The following is an 18,412-nucleotide window of genomic DNA, read 5'->3' on the forward strand; positions in this document are numbered from 1 at the left end:
GTTAACCTGATCTAGTGGATGTGTGTAATCTCAATAAAAATCGTATTTAGTTGCTTACGTTAGTTATTTCAGTTTAGCTCTAGCTATTTCACTTTAGCTCGATAGATATAAATATACGTCTTTAATTTAATATAGCGAATACAGGTTCATATATCTGCTTCGTAAATTAACCTTTATGAGAGCAATTAATCATAATATTAATTTTTGTATTTGTTTATATAGCTTTAGATTAGGTTGATTAAATAGAAATTTAACTCAATCTATATAAACACATACAACCAACCAAACGCTCTTTTTTTCAATAAATATAACGTCGCTCAGGCTGATTTCCCTCAACATATATACACGGTGCATACAGATAAGATCTCGTGCAAACAACCCATATTACCTAAAACCATTTCAAACAGATACTCTAAAAATTTATCACATATAATATTATTATAGCATCATCTATTTTTTTCTCTAACAACTACCTTATTTTCTATTTTCTATTACTCTCCGAGTCTCATAAACAGTGATAAGTGAAAAAGAGATATACTCAAATTTGGTACATCTCTCCTCCCTCCATCATTGTAGTAGCAAAAAATAATGACGCTGCTGGACGATTGCTGGCTGCCCCGATTGGTAAATATGCTACAGAGATACTAGCACATAGCACAGTGCTTTGAGGGACCTGCTGTAGGCGGCCTAACAAGCCACCATTCCAGGCTCCCTCTGGTACTGATGCACCGCCAGCACATCAGTGTCGAGAGTAGTTGCTGTATCTTTCCATCTTTGGTATATGAACTTTATATAATGACACGCATATTAATTATTGATTTCGTATGCGCACTTGCCACAGTTAGTCACCCCCGTTTTTAGTAGAAAAAATATAGGCGTTTTGTTCATTTTTTAACGGCATAGAACGAACGAAAAGAATATCAAGGTTTACCGGAAAATAAATACAATCTTAGAGACCTGCCGTGGTCGGTTTTTCAGCTAAGACCATGTGAGGGACTGCTCGTAGTCGTGTTTTGTGGCCCATCCTATAGCCACGTTCGTAAATTCAACGCCTGCCATTGCAGCCCCAGCCGCCGTGCTGACCATATTTGAGAAGGAGCAAAAGAGCAAAAAACCAATAAAAGAGGTCAGCACATCTCGTTCAACTTTTTCGCAGCTGACACGACACTTGTATTACGAAGGGTGCAGTCGATTATCATAGTCATCCTCGGGTCTCAGCAATATTAAGATCTGGATTGTGGTAGTTGAGCACAATACAGTATCATTCACCTAACTATGGCGGCTCATGCTAGAATTTTTTGTAGAAATTTTCAACTGGATGTTCTAGGAGCAAATCGCTCGCCGCAAATCCCACCCAGAAAAGTTAGGATGCCATTTGCATCCCATGAATTTAGTAGTACCATGGTACCGAAAATCTCACGTTGCATGATTCTTCTTTCCGGATACACGACTAATTTAGTACAATGTCGTTTGCCTTGCTTTCATCATCCATGCTAGCTAATTGCACCACAACTCGAATTCATCCCCAGTCTTTTCTTGGTGGAATCAGAATCACACCCATCAGCGCTGCATCTGTCCCCATTCCAACACCGCCGTAATGCGGGCGGACTAGATGAGCCTCTAATTCCAACATGCACGGGGTTGATCAGGACGTCACCATTGATTCAGTGATCCAGTGATTCTTGAGTCCATTCATCCTCGGTATATGGCTGACGAGACGCGCAACTCGCAAACTGGGTTTGTAGTCAGATCTCTTGCCCTTTGGTTGCATCACGAGTTGCAACCAGGGTTCACTAGTTCATTTGACATTCTAATACCGGACCCAGCAAATCTCCAAAATTCATGAATATTGCAAAAATCATTATAAATTTGGTGAGAATTCGCTAAAAATTCAACCAATCAAATTTATAAATTGGAGAAAAAATGACCAAATCGACATTTAGTAACCACTCGATTTGAACCGAAAACCGACCGTATTTTCCTCATTAAACACATTTTGAAGGAATTTATCGAAAACCATCCAATTTTACCGATTTACCGAGCGAATTTTCCGAATTACAGTGAAGTTTAACAGAAAAACCTAAAAATGGTTCAACCTTATAAATTTAATAACTAATTCATCTGAATTTCAAATCAAGTGAAACAAATTTTGTTGGTTTCCTTCTAACATGATCTACATGATAAAAGTATTTACACTCATAAAAATTTGAATATTTTGTGTGAGAAAATGTATTTTCTAAACCTAGTTAAATACATAGTTAATTCTTTGCTAATCCAAAATTCATGAAACTAATTTTTTTAGTCTTCTTACATGATCCTATGTCTTTTTAAAATACATGAACTCGTGAAATAGTTATTGTAACATATATGATTGTGTAAATGTGTTGCAACTAGATTAATTCATAACTAACTCATCACACCTCCAAAATTAGTGAAATCACTTTTATTAGTTTACTTATACCATGCTTTATGTAGAAAAATATTGGTAGACATGAAAAGGTTAATTAACATGTTGTTTCTTAACATGTTCACTTTATGCTTATGCACTTTGTAAAAATTATGGAGAAATTAATAAAACTTTAAATGAAGTGAAACTAAATTTAAAGATCCGCTTAAGATACGTCCTGCAAAAAAAGTATGTATTTGCATGTTAAGTTTTTTCTTAACGTGATGGGCCAAATCATCTTGTTCGTACGACCAATTTCAGCATTTTTTTAAAAAAAAACTTTCTCTTCATGAAATATGATGCAAACGATATTATTTTTTAAGAAAAAAATTTCACAGAAGGTTTTAGAATTGTCTCTAGTATTTTTAGATTTTCTGAATTCAAATTCGAAAACCGGTCGATTTCTAAATGTGGTGTTGACTAAAATTGGCCGATATTCACGATATTCTAGCGGTTTTCAACAAATTTTTGAACTCTTGTCACAACTGGGTTTAGAGTAGGGATGAAAAGGTCAAACGCTAAAACCCATGTGTGACTTGTTAGCTATAGCTTAGTGTTTCCATTCAAAATTATCGATTCTCAATCGATATATTATCGATATGATAATGCTGTTTTTAATTTTCTGATACAATCGATATCGTATTTATTTTTGGTACTACCACTTTCGATTTTGTTTCCATGAAAAAAATATGAAATTGGAAACGGTTTTAGCGTTTTCTTGTGCAGGGAACAAGAAAAGGTGTTGCAGTGTTGCTTTGCCTCTGTTTTTTTCTTCTTCTGTTCTTCGGTGTTGACGAACTGAAATCTTATTGTCGCACGGAGAATGTATTGTGGCCGCAATATGCAGCTTGATACGGTGGATGGCTCCAAGACCCCCAACTGAAGACACGCATGCAAGAAAAAGAAAAATCCGCAGCATCCTTCGAGCATTTCGATAGATCAGATCGATGCATTGTTGTGTTTCCTTATCACTTATCATCTTTGGATAACGCTCTTTTAATGCTAATCCTATGAGTTGCTGATTTTAGTTTAAAAGAAATCCTTCAGATAACTGACTGAGATGTGCAGGAGACCCACGCATTTGCAAGACAGCGACAGATCACACCTGCGCCTGCACGCTAGGCCAAAGGCCTCGCATCTCGAGTTCTCAATTATACCTTCACACGGGTCACATGATCACTTGTTTTATGCTACACATTTGCACGTAGCACATGAACACTTTGTTCTGTAACGTCACTGCATGGATGTGCTGGAATAATATTAATCGAGATCTGTCTCTATTAAACAAAGCACAAAGATTCCTAGATCCAGATACAAATCTGTTTGCGAACCAGTTACCGGAAATTATAGGTATCGAGAAACTAAGTGAAAATGTGACTTGGTTTATATGTAATAAGTGCTTGATAACTGTGTTAATTTAGTTTGATGATTTTTGGTTTGCATAAGTATATATATGTATTGTAATAATGATTATGACTAATTAAAGTAGTAGAAAAAATAGAGTTGATGTTTTTTATCTAAATCCAGAAAAATTGTATATGTTGAATGATCTGGTGATAGAGATTTTATACACGCTAGATGTTCTGGCGCTCTGATGGGACACACACCAGAGCATTTCAACTCTGAGGCGAAATTTGAAGTACGCGCTAGATGATATGACAATAGACACTATGAACATCGGAGCATTTCCTGCAGAAAAGTTGGCTCTGGTGGATTTATACGTGCCGAATGGTCCGACGAAGAGCAGCAAGTACGCATGATGCTTCACTGGAATTACACAGAGGGGCAGCCGAAGGGTGGTTTGGTGGAATTACACATGTCGAATGGTCTGGCGATGGGCATAAATGTATGCTAGACTATTTCTTGCAGAGATGATTTTAGATTGACTAACCTGCTAAGATGCACATGTCAGATGGTCCGGTGCTCAGGAAAGATGTACGTTGAATCATCCGATGTTCACAGTTTTCTCTGAGTTATGCTTTAAACAGAGATTTCTAGTTTTGAACCAATCAAAAATGGAGTTGAGAAATATGTGTGCTTGTTTGATGTTGTGCAGGTAATGGATACAACTAGACGGAGTCAAATGTGATCCTAGCTGTGCATATAGAGGTCAAGCAAAGCTTAGGAAGATGGATAAAGATGGCATGTTGATAAAGTCAAACGAAAGGGATACTGATACAAGTGACAAGGCGACCCGAGGGATCGAGAGCGGGAAAGACTTACTGACTGTTAAGATCATAAGACGGAGGACATGTGTTGATATCGGGATGCTTGCTTAAAGTCAGAGCAAGCGACAATGAGTCACGCTTTGAGAAGTGTGCAAGACAGTTTCTCGGTTCAGCATCCAAACTATGGGTGGATGGAGTGGATGTGGCATCATCGCGAAGCTTGCGTCAAGACAAAATTAAGTCATGAATGCACCACGACCATCCGATGAATGAAGAAAAATTCGAACAAAACTTCCCATTGGTAGGTGGGTGTGTATTGCAAGTGAAGGATGTCTTAGAGACAGGATTTCTTTAGGGTTAAACTATCTTTCTAGGCCTATAAATAGTGGAGTAAGACTATGTGGGAAGGAAGCCAATCATTAGAGAGTTGTGTAGTTGAGTTTTTGGACAAAGAGAGAGGAGAGCTTAGCCTTTTTTAATAGGTGAGAGCCTTTTGTGATCAAAATACTTTATAATCTATCTAAAATAGGACTAGCCTCTTGAAGAAATGAAGTTTATTCTCTCTCCCTTGCCTGTGCTCACCTCCTTCTAGTTTTCCTCAATTGGCACTGTTGATTTATTGCAATTTTTTTCCTTTTTGATAAAATTTGTTTTGGTTTTTATGCTAATTTTTTTTCATCTTGAGGAGTTATTCTTCTTGTTGATAGAGGCTTAAAATTCACATACTAATATATACAAATGGGTTTTAAATTCTCTTACCTCTAGTTCATCAACTTGAATATTTTTTTTCTACCGGTGACCTTTTCTTTGCTTCGAGGATTTCTTTCCTCAAGTTGCTATCTTTTGTGACGATGACCCGTGAGATGATTTTCAATGAAATATAGTGTTCATATATATCCACGAGAGCCATGTGTTTTTTTATATTTCCTTAGCAATTTGATTCTCTCCGATTTTGCTTTCATTATTGGTTTTTAAGGTGCGTTGGGTAATAAAAGGAAAAATATCATCAATTTTGAAAAAAATTGGTAAGGTGTATATTCACCCCCTCTAGTCGCTATTTTCAGTCCTACAAGTATATTACCTATATAGTTTCTAAACTATAAAGACACAAATACGTTAATGTCAAGCACCCCGTCCAACCCCTCAAGATCGAATCCAAATCCTCTCTTCCTCCACCGTAATACGTCATATTTTTCTATCTTTCTGCACTCCACGGCTCCACCCCGCTTCCCCGCACCCTACCACTTCTCCCACGGTCCCCTCCAGTCATTGTCACCGCAATTATCATGCCTCCTCACTGCTCCCGCCTTCCCCTCCCCGCTTCTCCTCGACTCCACCGCCGATCCTGCTCGTAGAGACCTCCAATCCTGAAACCCCTGACCACCACGACCCTACCCCATTGTCGCGCAAAAGTCCATGATGCCTCCGTCCACGAGCCACCTAGTCTCACCCGCTTCCATGTTGAGGTCCTCCAGGAGCTCTCCTTCTTTCTCGCCCCACATTGCCCCACTCCACTTCTCCTCTCACTGCACTCGATGCGCACCCTCCTCTGCATCCCCTTCACAAATGATGAAGTGAACATGCGCAACGGCTCCCTTTGTCCGCACCTATCGGGTCGTCCCCATCCAAAACTGTGGGTGACGCATCCCATCTAGAACCGTCACCGATTTGTTCTCCAACTCTTCGTACTCCTCTTATCCTTATGTATATTACCGGCCCTTTTGATTTCCCCTTGCCTTCACACTCTCCCTTCCCACTCCATGTGACTTGCTGCCGCTCCCCAGTCCCCACCCGGTGCCGCTGCCACCCAATCGCATTCTAAATCTCCACAATGGGATTTGTGTCAGGCTTCCCCAGTGGTTCACGCAGCAACTGTCCGTAGTCGTCAGTCCAATCAGCAGTACCATCATCAATGGCATTGTGAGTGCATCTAATTTGGTTGTCGCACGCCCGCACCTACGATTTGTCTTCTATGGACCATGGTATGCTCTTGCCCCCAATATGAGCACTGGGATGCCTATTTGTTATGGAGCAGCTGTAGTATCTGACTAGGTTGGAGCTCCCATGTCTACAAACTCGCCACTTGAGCTGACCCAGGCAGTGTCGGCCTTTTTCGAAGCCATGTCAATTCACCTCAGCACCACTGCAGGTCTCTTACTCTAATCTTGTTATTTGCGCATGATTCATTCTCCCCCGTCTATATTGATAGAGTTTGATTAATTATCCCCTCTTATTTGATTGCAGGATCGCATCACTTTTGCACTTCTTCCACGCTGCTTCCAGTATATACTTTGTTACGTTTGATATCAACGCTTAGTTTGAATATTCTTTTTTCATGTTTTTATAAGTGTTCAGTGCATGCTCGGATAAGAATAAAAACTTGATTGTACGACGGTGTATTATCTGTTGTTTAGAATGGTGCGTTTAGTGTTTGCAGTGTTTCAAAACTAATAATAATGTTATAGCTTGAAAGATACTTCGACGATGGTGGTTGGTTTTAGAGGAGCCAATAATATTATTATGTATAAATTTTTTGCACTATGAGGGTTATGAACAACATTGTGGTTTACATTAAACAATTGGAGATCTGGTTATGTACTTTTTTTGGTAATTATAATAAAATATAATGCAATTATAGGATGTGCACGAACTAAGAAAGAAATTCTTGGGTGACATACTGAAATACAATGGGAATAAATTTAAACACAATATTCCTAAAGCTGTATGAGAATTTGTTAAGCACATCAGATAGTGCATCATTCGGAATGAAAGATTAGTTGTGCTATTATTTTTTGCTCATAACTATTGTATCATTTATTTTTTTCATTTATATAAGTTTTTTCTCATGACTTCAGTTATGTACAATTATAATATATGACTGTAAACTTATGCGTCGTAGTTTGCTTAAATAATATAATAGGTGACCTTAAACTTCTACATCATATTTTGCTTAAATTTTTTACTCTCACTGCAATGTTACTGATTTTATGCGTATGCATTCGTCACAACATTATTAATTGTATGTGTGTCAAGGCAAACGATTTAGATTCTCGCTAAGCCAAATAAAGAAATAGATCCCACATGAAAGAGCATAAAGAATATTGTGTATGCAGATGTATTAGAGTTGTACTTAGATGTTTTTTCCTTGTAGTAGATATAGACTTATAGTATGATTAAATTAAACTAGCTTTTATTATGCTTGTAGTGTTTTGTTAAATATTCGGTTACTTGATTTATGTTAACTCAGAATATAAAAGATGTCAGTATAATTTAGAAACCGTAGTTATTATTTTTGTTCTCTTTTACTTGTTATTTAGTACATCGACATAGTTTCCAACAACCATATTTGACAATTACTTTTGACAACTACCTCTTAGTAAAAGTTGATAAAAATTAGATGATGTCAAATTATTTTTCATGATAAATTCATTACTATCATTTTTACATGTCAAGTCCAAATAATTTTGTGTATATTAGTGATCAAAGTTTGTAAAATTTAACTACATATATTCTAGAATAACATCTATTTGAAAACCGATGTAGTATATAATTGCTCGTGCGTGTTATACGTGCACGGTTACTAGTATACTCAAAGTAGCCAACGATATTCAAAGTAGCAAGTCCTGTCAGGAAAGGAGAATAGCTGAAAGAAAAACTGAAAACAATTCTATCGTAGCACCATTTGCCTTTCGTAAGAGATGATTGGATTGTTGTGAATTATCACAATAATATTATCATCTGGAGAGATGAGTTTTCTTTTATAATCTCCCTCATATCGATCTTGGAGTCAACGTCCATACATGTCTCTTGAGGCATCGAAGTTTCAGTCGTCTCTCGAGACATTGAAGTTTCAGTTGTTTTCATCAGCGTTATCGCCGCATTTCCTGTTTCTTCGCTATACATAATCAACAAAGAATAATGCGTTTTACTAGTTAACCACACTATAATCAATCTGATCCTGCATGTGTTGCAACCATCTAGTTTCAGCTTCTGCAGACGTTGCTTTCTCGTTTCTTTGTCTCGGCGTTTCATGGACCGGGAGAAGATACACAGGCAAGATACACAAAGAGTAACGCAACAGCTGCTCCATACGTAGATTCCAATCACTGTCGCCGAACTCATCAATTTCTCCCCGCTGGTGTCGCCGTCTCGCACGGTGATCGATACAGATACGCATTGCCTACGTGCCCGCCCTGGAAAGCTACGCCGTTGGACTTGATCCTAGCGTATGGATCACCAGTTTTTTTCTCCCCTTTTTTGGGGTGAACTATAAATCACCAACCCAGGAGAAGAAGACTCTTGATTGGACTCCTGATGGTTAATACTCCATCGCCTGCATCCTTAACCTTTTATTTCACAGTAGTCTTGCTGCCGATCACGAGCGAAGTCGTCGGTCCTCAAACTCCGCAACCGCAAGTCGTCGGACCTTTTATTTCACAGGTACCATCAAGGAGCGAACTATGGAGTTTTTGTTGGTGCGAATTGCAAGATCACCCCAGCTGGGAAAACGAAAGGGTTATTTATCCTTCTCTCAATCAAGAAAGGGAATGCAGATGTTCTATGGTCCTCTTTTCTTATGTCACCAGCCTCTTTCTTTATTGTTAGTTGAGCAGCTCAAATGCTAATCTTAGAACATCTCAACACATATCCAAAAACGCACTCCCTATATCCTCAAATAATGAGTCTTTCTAATAATATTTCATCTCTAAATCTCTTTCCTCTATAACAGACTCCAATACCTTAATCTCTATATTCTAACAAACTAGATTCTCTTCTCTCTCCTATGTCACTAACAGATAGACCCCAATTGTCATATCACCCCCTCTCACTTCCTTCTCTCTCTCTCTTCCTTTCCTCTTCACGAGCAAACAACAGAACATTTTGCCGACGTTGCTTCTCTCCTCTCTTCTGCTCTCTCCCTCAACCGCAGATCCACTGTCGCCCCCGCCCATCACATCCACCACATGCCGGCCCTGCCTTGCTCTAATTTCCTGAGTGGCGTAGCTCAAGGAGGCCGGCACGCTCGGAGCAGCTTGGCATCGCCGACCTCTATGGGCAAGCTACATGTGGTGGAGGAGGAGACCGGCAGACGCATGAGCTACGGTAGGGGGGGGGGGTAAAGGTGGCGAATGGCACGAGCGGGCGGATGCGCACAGCTCGGCTCGGCAGATGGCACAAGCGGGAGGAGGCTCGGGCGGCGACCGAGCTGCGAGTGGGGGTGGAGGTGGGCGGCACTGCGGCAGGCGGATTCGACTGTGCCTTTTTTTTTTTTCCTGTGGCTTGCGAGTGGTGGGGCCGAGGCGGATAGGGAACGAGAGCTGCTCCCCATAAGTAGCTAGAATGGAGGGAAATTTTGGGGATCGCTAGAAATTGGAACCAGATAGAGGAGTTGTTGGAGAGACATTTTTACCCAAAATTCTTAAGAATAGTTATAGAAAGTTATATTGGGTATGTCTTGGAGATGCTCTTACTCAAGTAGTACGATCATGTGCGAAGCAGCTTCGTCTCGGGGAGCATGTCGACGCCATTATGTAAATACTTATTTAAATTAGAGGTTATCTGATCATTAACTATATGTATCCAAAAGTTGGACACATGATTTAATATATGTTTAAACCTCTTTTGAAATACTACATTATGTGTGGCCTTGATTAATCTCATAACACAATTACAATTTGTGTGCATCTAAATCTAATCCTAAGGATATCGATGAGTTCTCTTGTGTTCTAAGTCCTTAAGCTATTGTGAGGCGAATCTAATTGTAGTTCGAATCCGTTGAGGCGAATCTAATTGTAGTTCGAATCCGTTGTTCTCAATAGATTATTTCTCCTTCTATCTGACTACGCTTCATTCGTATTGCTTGTTCGGCTTATAGCTTCTGACCTCACTTTTTATTATCCTCCCCTCATATTTTTTTCATTGAACGTACCCTCCTCTTCTTATACAGGGGATGTTTGGCAAAGCTCTTCACATATTCACAGTGGAGCTAATGCTATCAGTATGGATGTTTAACTAGCGGATTTATGCAAGTTTATGATGAATTATCTATAATACTCCTTTTTGTTTTTACTCATGCACTATTTTATTTGTGAGAGGCTGGGCGAAAATGCTAGTGTAGCCTCAAGAAATAACAAAAATCTTCTGAACGAAAAATAGTGTCGGCTGTGAAGCCTCACTGTTGATTCGTACAAGCTGGCTCTCACTGAAAATGGTGCATGATCAAGCCCCTTTTGTGATGCCTCTGTAGCACAAATCTGTACCAATTCATGCTGCCAAGAAGAAAACCTTTGTAACGCCTTTTGGATTTTGGATACAATATATAAATCCTAATGATTCAATTTAAATTAGGCAGATTGGTGCACCTACGCCGTGGCCATTTTTTGTTGCACAGAGCATAAAAAAAAGACTAAAAAAATTAGGTTAACCAATTTTAGACATCTCAATATTTATTTATAAATTTATCAATATTTAACATATTTATTTAATTATGGGATAAATAGTGTTACTTTCATGTATGCACATAATTTAAACATGTAGACGATAGTAATACGGATCTAACTAAAAAAATTTCATATTTTTGTTGAGTTTTAGATATTTTCCTATGCATTTTAGATTATTTCAGCTGATTTATCAATATAAATATTATTACTTTTACCATTCTTTTGTTAGACCAGTTCCTTTCGGTGCCGCTGGAATTTTGCAAAAAAATTATGTATACGTACACATACATATATACATATACGTATATGTGCATATATGTGTGCATATATATACGTATACATATCTGAATATATGTACATGCATATACGTGTGACCCACGTGAAGAGTACCTACCATAATTTAACCCCTAGAATTACTTTAAATCTTGGCCTTTTAATATATGTAATAGATTTGTAGTAGATGCTAAATTTTCCAAAAACTATCCACCTCGTCCAAGCATGAAACACTTTAGAGGTACCTAATAACTGAACCAAGAGCAATATTCGGAGATAAACTATGTTCAGAGATAAGCAGTACAAAAAAGCACACCTTGAATATGACAAAAAACGATACAATTCAAACGACTAAGTATCTATTTGTTTTTTACCATATAAACTCGGCTGAAAATAATTTTAGAAATTAGTCCATCATATAAAAAGAATATTAGTGAATTCTTTTAGATTTTTAGGATTTCATTTGAGGCTCTAACAATTGTTAGAAGTTATAAAACTAGTCATTTTTGAAGAATTTTAGTTTAAATTCTACACAGAATTTTTAGGTGAATCGAATAAAAATGGATTGCATATGGATTATGGAACACGTACAAAAATTTCTAGAATTTTTGAAGAAATAGAAGACCATCAATTTTTAGATAACACAAAAAAACCACCATATCTATAAACTAAATGGAAACGCAAAAATGTTAGATTTGCGATACATCGGACCAAAGTATTGGTGGGTCTGTGAAATAGGAAAAATGGTGAGTTTGTGATAATTAGGCTAAAAAGTGGTGGGTTTATAAAATTAACTGTTAAGACATATTTTGTTTCTAGTATATTCTAAAATTTGAATTATTAAGTCCTCGTTAGGTCAAAAAGTCGCTGTTAGGTACTAGTCGTGTTAATAGTAACGCATACGTTGTCCGATGGCTGTACTTGGAGTAGTAGGTTTTGCTTGACATGCCTACTCTTGCTTTCCAGAGCGACGATGGATTTCTTGCTGTCATTCCTGTGTGCGATGGATTTTCCTATTCGATAGTATCGTCAAGAAAGGGAGCTCCAGAATCTTCTTTGGACCGGGCAGCCCTCGAAGAATCTTACGATATGGACCATTCACCAAATTGATCTGGAAGTAACCACAAGACTAGGTACTTAGGTGTTGATCTCTTTGCCAAGCACCTAAACTGCTCGATGACCGTCAAAACTCTTCTAATATATCAGTACGTACTGTCCAATTTGTTCAATCTGAACCCTTTGAGAAACAGCTCGTACCTGTGGACTGTGGTCTGTGGATCCCTCCATTTGACTAGGAACATTTTGGCACTTGCAACGTACATGCAAATGCTTGACGGTGCTGAAGCACTCGTTACGTTGAACGACGCGCAGTTTCCTAGTGTTGAGCACAAACCGTGCCTTTCGTTCGGAAAAAAAGGGATACGAAAAGGCGCAGACCGTACGGATCGTTTACCGCCGCTTTCCAAGTGTTCCAACCTCTTTCCCGGCCTTTCCGGTGCTCGTCCCCACGCGTGCGCGCATCGAGATTCCGGGAGCGGCACGTCTGATCGTGCTCCGGCGGCCGGGTTGCGTGCCGTTGTGGCGCAGCGATGTGCAGCGCGGAGCAAGCGGGGCCGAGGTGGGTTGGGTCTTGGTCCAGCCCCGCGTGTGCGGCGGGCCGGCTGCTTGGGCCGTTGGGAGCGAGACGGGAACGGAAGGCGGGCGTTGGGTCGTGGAGCGATGCAGAGGCATGCAGCCCATGAAAGGCTCCGCGTGGGCTCTTGCCCGTGGGTAGGTGGTTCTGCGGGGCAAAGGGGAGGCGGACTGCGGGACGTGTGCGGCCGAGGTGAGAGGGGGCTGGACTGGAGAACGGGACTGTGGCTCAACAAGCCCACCCGTGCCACCGCTTACTACCAAGCTGCACGGCGACTCTGTTGATGATTAGTAGATTAGATTTTTTCGGTGGATTCAATGCTGTATCTATTGATGATTTTGTTCCTCCACGACGACTATGTTGGATATGTCAACGTCAGGTTTGGTTTCTCCAGATATGAGGAACTGGATGTTCTTTTGTTCCCGAACACCGCTCTGCTGTAGGTGTTTTTGACATCGATCTATGACGTGAAGCAACTGAGACTAGTTTCCTTGTCTTTTGGATGCATGTGGTTTGGCTCTCTTTGTCTGAGGTTTCTTTCGACTTATTGATTTTGCTAAGGTAGTTTTTAGTGGTATTGTTGTTTCTACTTTTCTAAGATATAAATATGCATCCTACTCTGTCTGATAAGATTGCTTAATTCATTCATCTTCTCATAGCGCTTTGCGTTGCTTACAGTGACTCAAAAATTTAATGGTCCTATTTCATCGGTTATAGGAGTATCTATGTCAACTCCTTCAATCCAGTTTAGATGGTATTCGAAGAAGCTTGAAGGTATTGGTGACCAAAACTTGTGCTTATATCACTTTTTATTTTTCAAGTTTTTGATTATATTTCATTTGTTACTGTACTTCTCATTTGGTCAAGAACTTCCAAACACTTCATAAGCTAAACCCGTCCTAACAAATAACCAACCCGATTAATATCGACTCATTAAATAAAAAATCAATAGAGTCACCCCTTCGGAAAAAGAGCTGCACGTTCGCCCTTCCTTCCATGTTGCAGCAGCATCAGGTGGGGCGTAGTAGGGATACAAGAGGTTGCTCATGGGTATTTTTTAATTAATTAGATAAGGAGAATATTTAATTTAATTAAAGGAGTTTTGTATCGATTCGATGAAAAAAAAATCCAAAACTTTAATCGCTAGACGTACCTGATGCGCGTCGGGCGTCCGTCCAAAAAGACTCGCCTTTGGCCCCTGCCTCTCCTTTCGCTTTCTCCCCCACTTATCACCACGGAGAAAAAGGAAAAAAAAACAACGGACCTGAACCGGGTCCACACCACCACCACACCAATCAATCAAGCAGTGGTGGAGTGACAGCAGCGGCACCTCGTGCCTCCGCTCCGTCCCGACACGCGAAAGCGAGGCAACGCAGCCCAGTCGCCGATGGATCTCCCGCCGCTTTCCCACCAGGCGCTCTTCGCCGCCGTCCGATCCGCCGACGCGGGCGCCGTCCGCGACCTCCTGGCCGACGCCGAGGCGTCGGGGACCTCGGCGGCGCTCGCCGCGGCACAGACGGACGCCGGGGAGACGGCGCTGTACGTCGCGGCGGAGGCCGGGAGCGAGGAGGTCGTGTGCCTACTCCTCCCGCTCTACGACTTCGAGGCCGCCACCGTCCGCTCCCGCCTCGACCTCGACGCCTTCCACGTTGCCGCCAAGCAAGGACACACCGGTGAGCTCCCCCTACGCTGCCCCCCGGTTCCTTTGGGTTCTAGGAGCTGATCGAGGTCTCGAACCTAGTGAGCTGGGAATTATAGGTGTGCATGACCCCCTTGCCTTGCCTGGACTGGTGGGAAGTCTTGGTGTCTTGGGGTCAAAAGCTTGATCCCTAGCTCGATTAAGTTGTTCCTTAAGAATTTCAGGTTAGTATTTTGAGTCGTTTGATGCTTCAAATTTTAGGTAGTGATTGATTCGGGCATTCGGCTGGCTGTATAGGGAAAGTTTCATGTGTTCTAGTTGTACCAGTGGACACAGGCAAATCAGTAACTTTTTTCCTTAAAAAGAAAGTAGTGATTTCGGTTGCTCAGTTGCGCGGGTAATCTCCAACCTACTGACAGTATAAACGTTTCTGATGTCGCAAGTTAATTGAATGGTCTCCTACTACTATTTCAGAATTCAGATTCAATTCTGCTGACGCTGTTGCTCTTTAACAAGGAATGCAGAGTCTTTGTTCATAGCAAATGGACTGATGATAGAGTACATAATGTTGTCATAGTAAAACGTTTACTAAGTTGCATAGGGCGGTACAGATAATTTTTATTATGAAATGTGTACTACTCAATCTTCATAGTATATCCATCCAGAATTGTAAATGTTAATGATACACTGGAATTTTGATATACGGTGGGCCACTATTCATATGAAATGCAGCTCATCTACTTCCTATCCTAAATCAAATCGGAACTTATAGATGACTGGAAATTGGTAACAGGGGTTGTGAAAGAGTTCTTGCGGCGGTGGCCGGCGCTTTGCTCAGTATGTGACTCTTCCAACACTAGTCCCCTTTACTCCGCTGCTGTAAAGGACCACTTGGATGTGGTTAATGCTATACTGGACACTGATGATAGCTGCATAAGGATTGTGCGGAAAAATGGGAAGACATCACTACATACTGCTGCAAGAATTGGATACCATTGTGTTGTCAAGGCACTTATAGAGAGGGATCCAGGGATCGTTCCGATCAGGGATAGGAAGGGACAAACTGCACTTCACATGGCTGTGAAAGGTAAAAATACAGATGTAGTTGAAGAGTTACTGATGGCTGATGATTCCATCCTCAATGTGCGTGACAAGAAGGGAAATTCAGCTTTGCACATAGCTACACGAAAATGGAGGCCCCAGGTGCGGTTCTTTCCTAGGATCATTTTAAAATATATTGATATTTTTAGTTAATTATTGCATGCTTCAAAAACTATACATTTGCTGTTTCTGTTAGGCTCTCCTTTTCAGTATCTAATCAATTGGTCTATTTATTTCTCCACACTTTTGAACAGTTTGACCCCTGAGCTGTTGCTTCATGACAACAATGGTGTTAACTCGTTAATGTGTACAATATTCTGTCTAGTTGCAACTGCTATTCTTCTTGGTAGAGTTTGTGACAGCGTTAGCATGAAAATTTCTGCAATTATATCTTGTTGTGAATCTTTAGAGCCCAAGACTGGTATGAGCTGATGCACACACTAAATAATTGATCATTGTGATTTGAAGATCTGGACTGGTAACATGATGTGCATGCTGGATAATAGGACTTTTGATCTGTTTGTCTCTTTAGGAGGATTGTAGTACCTGGAGATAGGCAGAGAGTTATAAGAGAGTAATCATATTATGCATTGAGTTGTATCATATTACTATCTATCAATTCGGCACAAGTTTACCAGACGTAAACATAATATTTTGGTATAGTTACACGTGGATTGGGGTCTTGCGAATGCCATGCTCAATTTTGGTAGGATAGTGGATTGAGAAAGCAACCAATTTTTCTGAACGTGACAAACATATGCTGTGGGTCAGCCGTTGGTGGTTTCTTAGTGGAATAGAGCATCTATGGAAAGTGCAAACCATATACCTAAGAATCCATAACCATCTTATATTGAGCACTATAAAGGCATCAAATGTTGCTGATCTTGACTGTCTGCCACTAGTATATTACTAAGTTGTTGCAAAGATATAGGAATATATACAGGTGTTAATATCATATTATCACGATGGTGAAAGTGTGGTCAACTTCTCAACATGATACTCTAGTAGTCCAGCCAAAAGACTAAGTAAATGAAGCATGATTAATTAAAAATTCTGAAATATGCATCCACAAACTCGCAGATACGATGGGTTGTTTTTCTATTCTATGGAGTATTTAAGTTTTTAACTCTGTATGACAGCTGGACTAAAATAAGCTAAGAATGAAACAGAAAGTAGCTTTCTCCAGTATCTCCACCCTTGAACAAAAGTCAGTGCGAAGTTGAGAACCACTATGTACAGTTATAAGTTTATGTATTTTGTCTAAATGTTCTTGGTTAGTTTGTACTAGTCCCTTCAATCAATAACTACCAGAACAAAGGGCAAAGTTGCTTGATAATGTTGTTTACCTGGTGAAATGGAAGAGTGCCTGTGAACTGATTGAATTTTTTCATGCTTGTGTCCCAACATGCTTTTACTTGAATTGCCGACTTTATTTTGTCTTATCGATCACTGTTATTTTCAGATGGTACAACTTCTGCTGAGCTACGAGTCTCTTGAAGTCAATGCTATCAATAATCAAAATGAAACAGCTATGGATTTGGCTGAGAAAGTTCCTTATGGTGAGTCTAAAATTGAAATAATGGAGTGGCTGTCAGAGGCTGGTGCAAAGAATGCCAGAAATGTGGGGAGAATTGATGAGACATCAGAACTCAGGAGAACTGTGAGTGATATCAAGCACAATGTTCAGGCACAGCTTAACGAGAATGCTAAGACCAATAAACGAGTGACAGGGATTGCCAAAGAGTTGCGTAAACTGCACAGAGAAGCTGTTCAGAACACTATCAATTCAGTTACCATGGTAGCAATCCTGATTGCCTCCATTGCATTTGTTGCCATATTCAATTTGCCAGGTCAATACATCCAGGATGTGACTAACGGGGGAGACATTGGTGAGGCCAACATAGCCAAGCTTACTGGTTTCCGCGTTTTCTGCCTTCTGAATGCCACTGCCCTTTTCATTTCCCTTGCGGTGGTCGTGGTGCAGATCACCTTGGTGGCCTGGGATACCGGTGCCCAGAAGCGAGTTATCAAGATTGTAAATAAGCTCATGTGGTCAGCATGCCTTAGTACATGCGCGGCTTTTATCTCGCTGGCCTATGTTGTAGTTGGTCCACAACATGCCTGGATGGCTTTCACCATATCAGCCATTGGAGGGCCGATCATGATCGGAACCCTCCTATTCCTAGCCTATTTGTTGTTGCGCCCACGATTCAAGTTTGGCTTAGACAGACAGCGGCGCATCAAGAGGGGAAGCGGCAGCAAGTCCTTCTCCTGGTCCCTCCATGATGGATTTTCAGACCCGGAAGCCTTCTCTGACCATGAGAAGAGGATCTATGCCCTGTAGGGAGTAACTACTCTTGTTGTAGCTGCATGTAACATTAAGAACAGGCAGTTGGGAGAATACAGATGGTCCATGTATATATTTGATGTAGCTGTTTTGGGTCTGTGGTGAGGCACCAGAAGCAGACCTTTCTCCCCGTCATCTTGATGGTTTGTATTCTAGGGGACTTGAACTCTTGCTGATTTACAATACTTGAGAATGAAGAGCTTCCCCTACTGGAGTGTACCAGTATGGTGATAATATTATCCATGTACTGAGGCAGCACAATACTGTCCATGTAGGATACTTGAGAATGAAGAGCTGCACCTACTGCAGTGTGCCAGTGTGGTGACTATTATTCATGTTCTGAGGCTCTGAGCAGCACAGTTGCT

At 40.5% G+C, this 18,412-nt stretch overlaps 1 protein-coding gene across 1 annotated transcript; it reads left to right on the plus strand.

Moving 5' to 3' along the window:
* The first annotated feature begins 14,234 nt into the window (after positions 1-14,234).
* On the plus strand, positions 14,235-18,290 carry LOC133919742 (ankyrin repeat-containing protein At2g01680-like). The gene is made up of 3 exons (XM_062364232.1): positions 14,235-14,633; positions 15,393-15,802; positions 17,163-18,290. The coding sequence occupies exons 1-3, from the start codon at positions 14,348-14,350 to the stop codon at positions 18,042-18,044; spliced, it is 1,578 nt and encodes a 525-aa protein (XP_062220216.1). The 5' UTR covers positions 14,235-14,347; the 3' UTR covers positions 18,045-18,290.
* Positions 18,291-18,412: the final 122 nt, after the last annotated feature.

The sequence above is a fragment of the Phragmites australis genome, chromosome 5, assembly GCF_958298935.1.
Source record: "Phragmites australis chromosome 5, lpPhrAust1.1, whole genome shotgun sequence".
In the NCBI taxonomy this organism is placed as follows: domain Eukaryota; kingdom Viridiplantae; phylum Streptophyta; class Magnoliopsida; order Poales; family Poaceae; genus Phragmites; species Phragmites australis.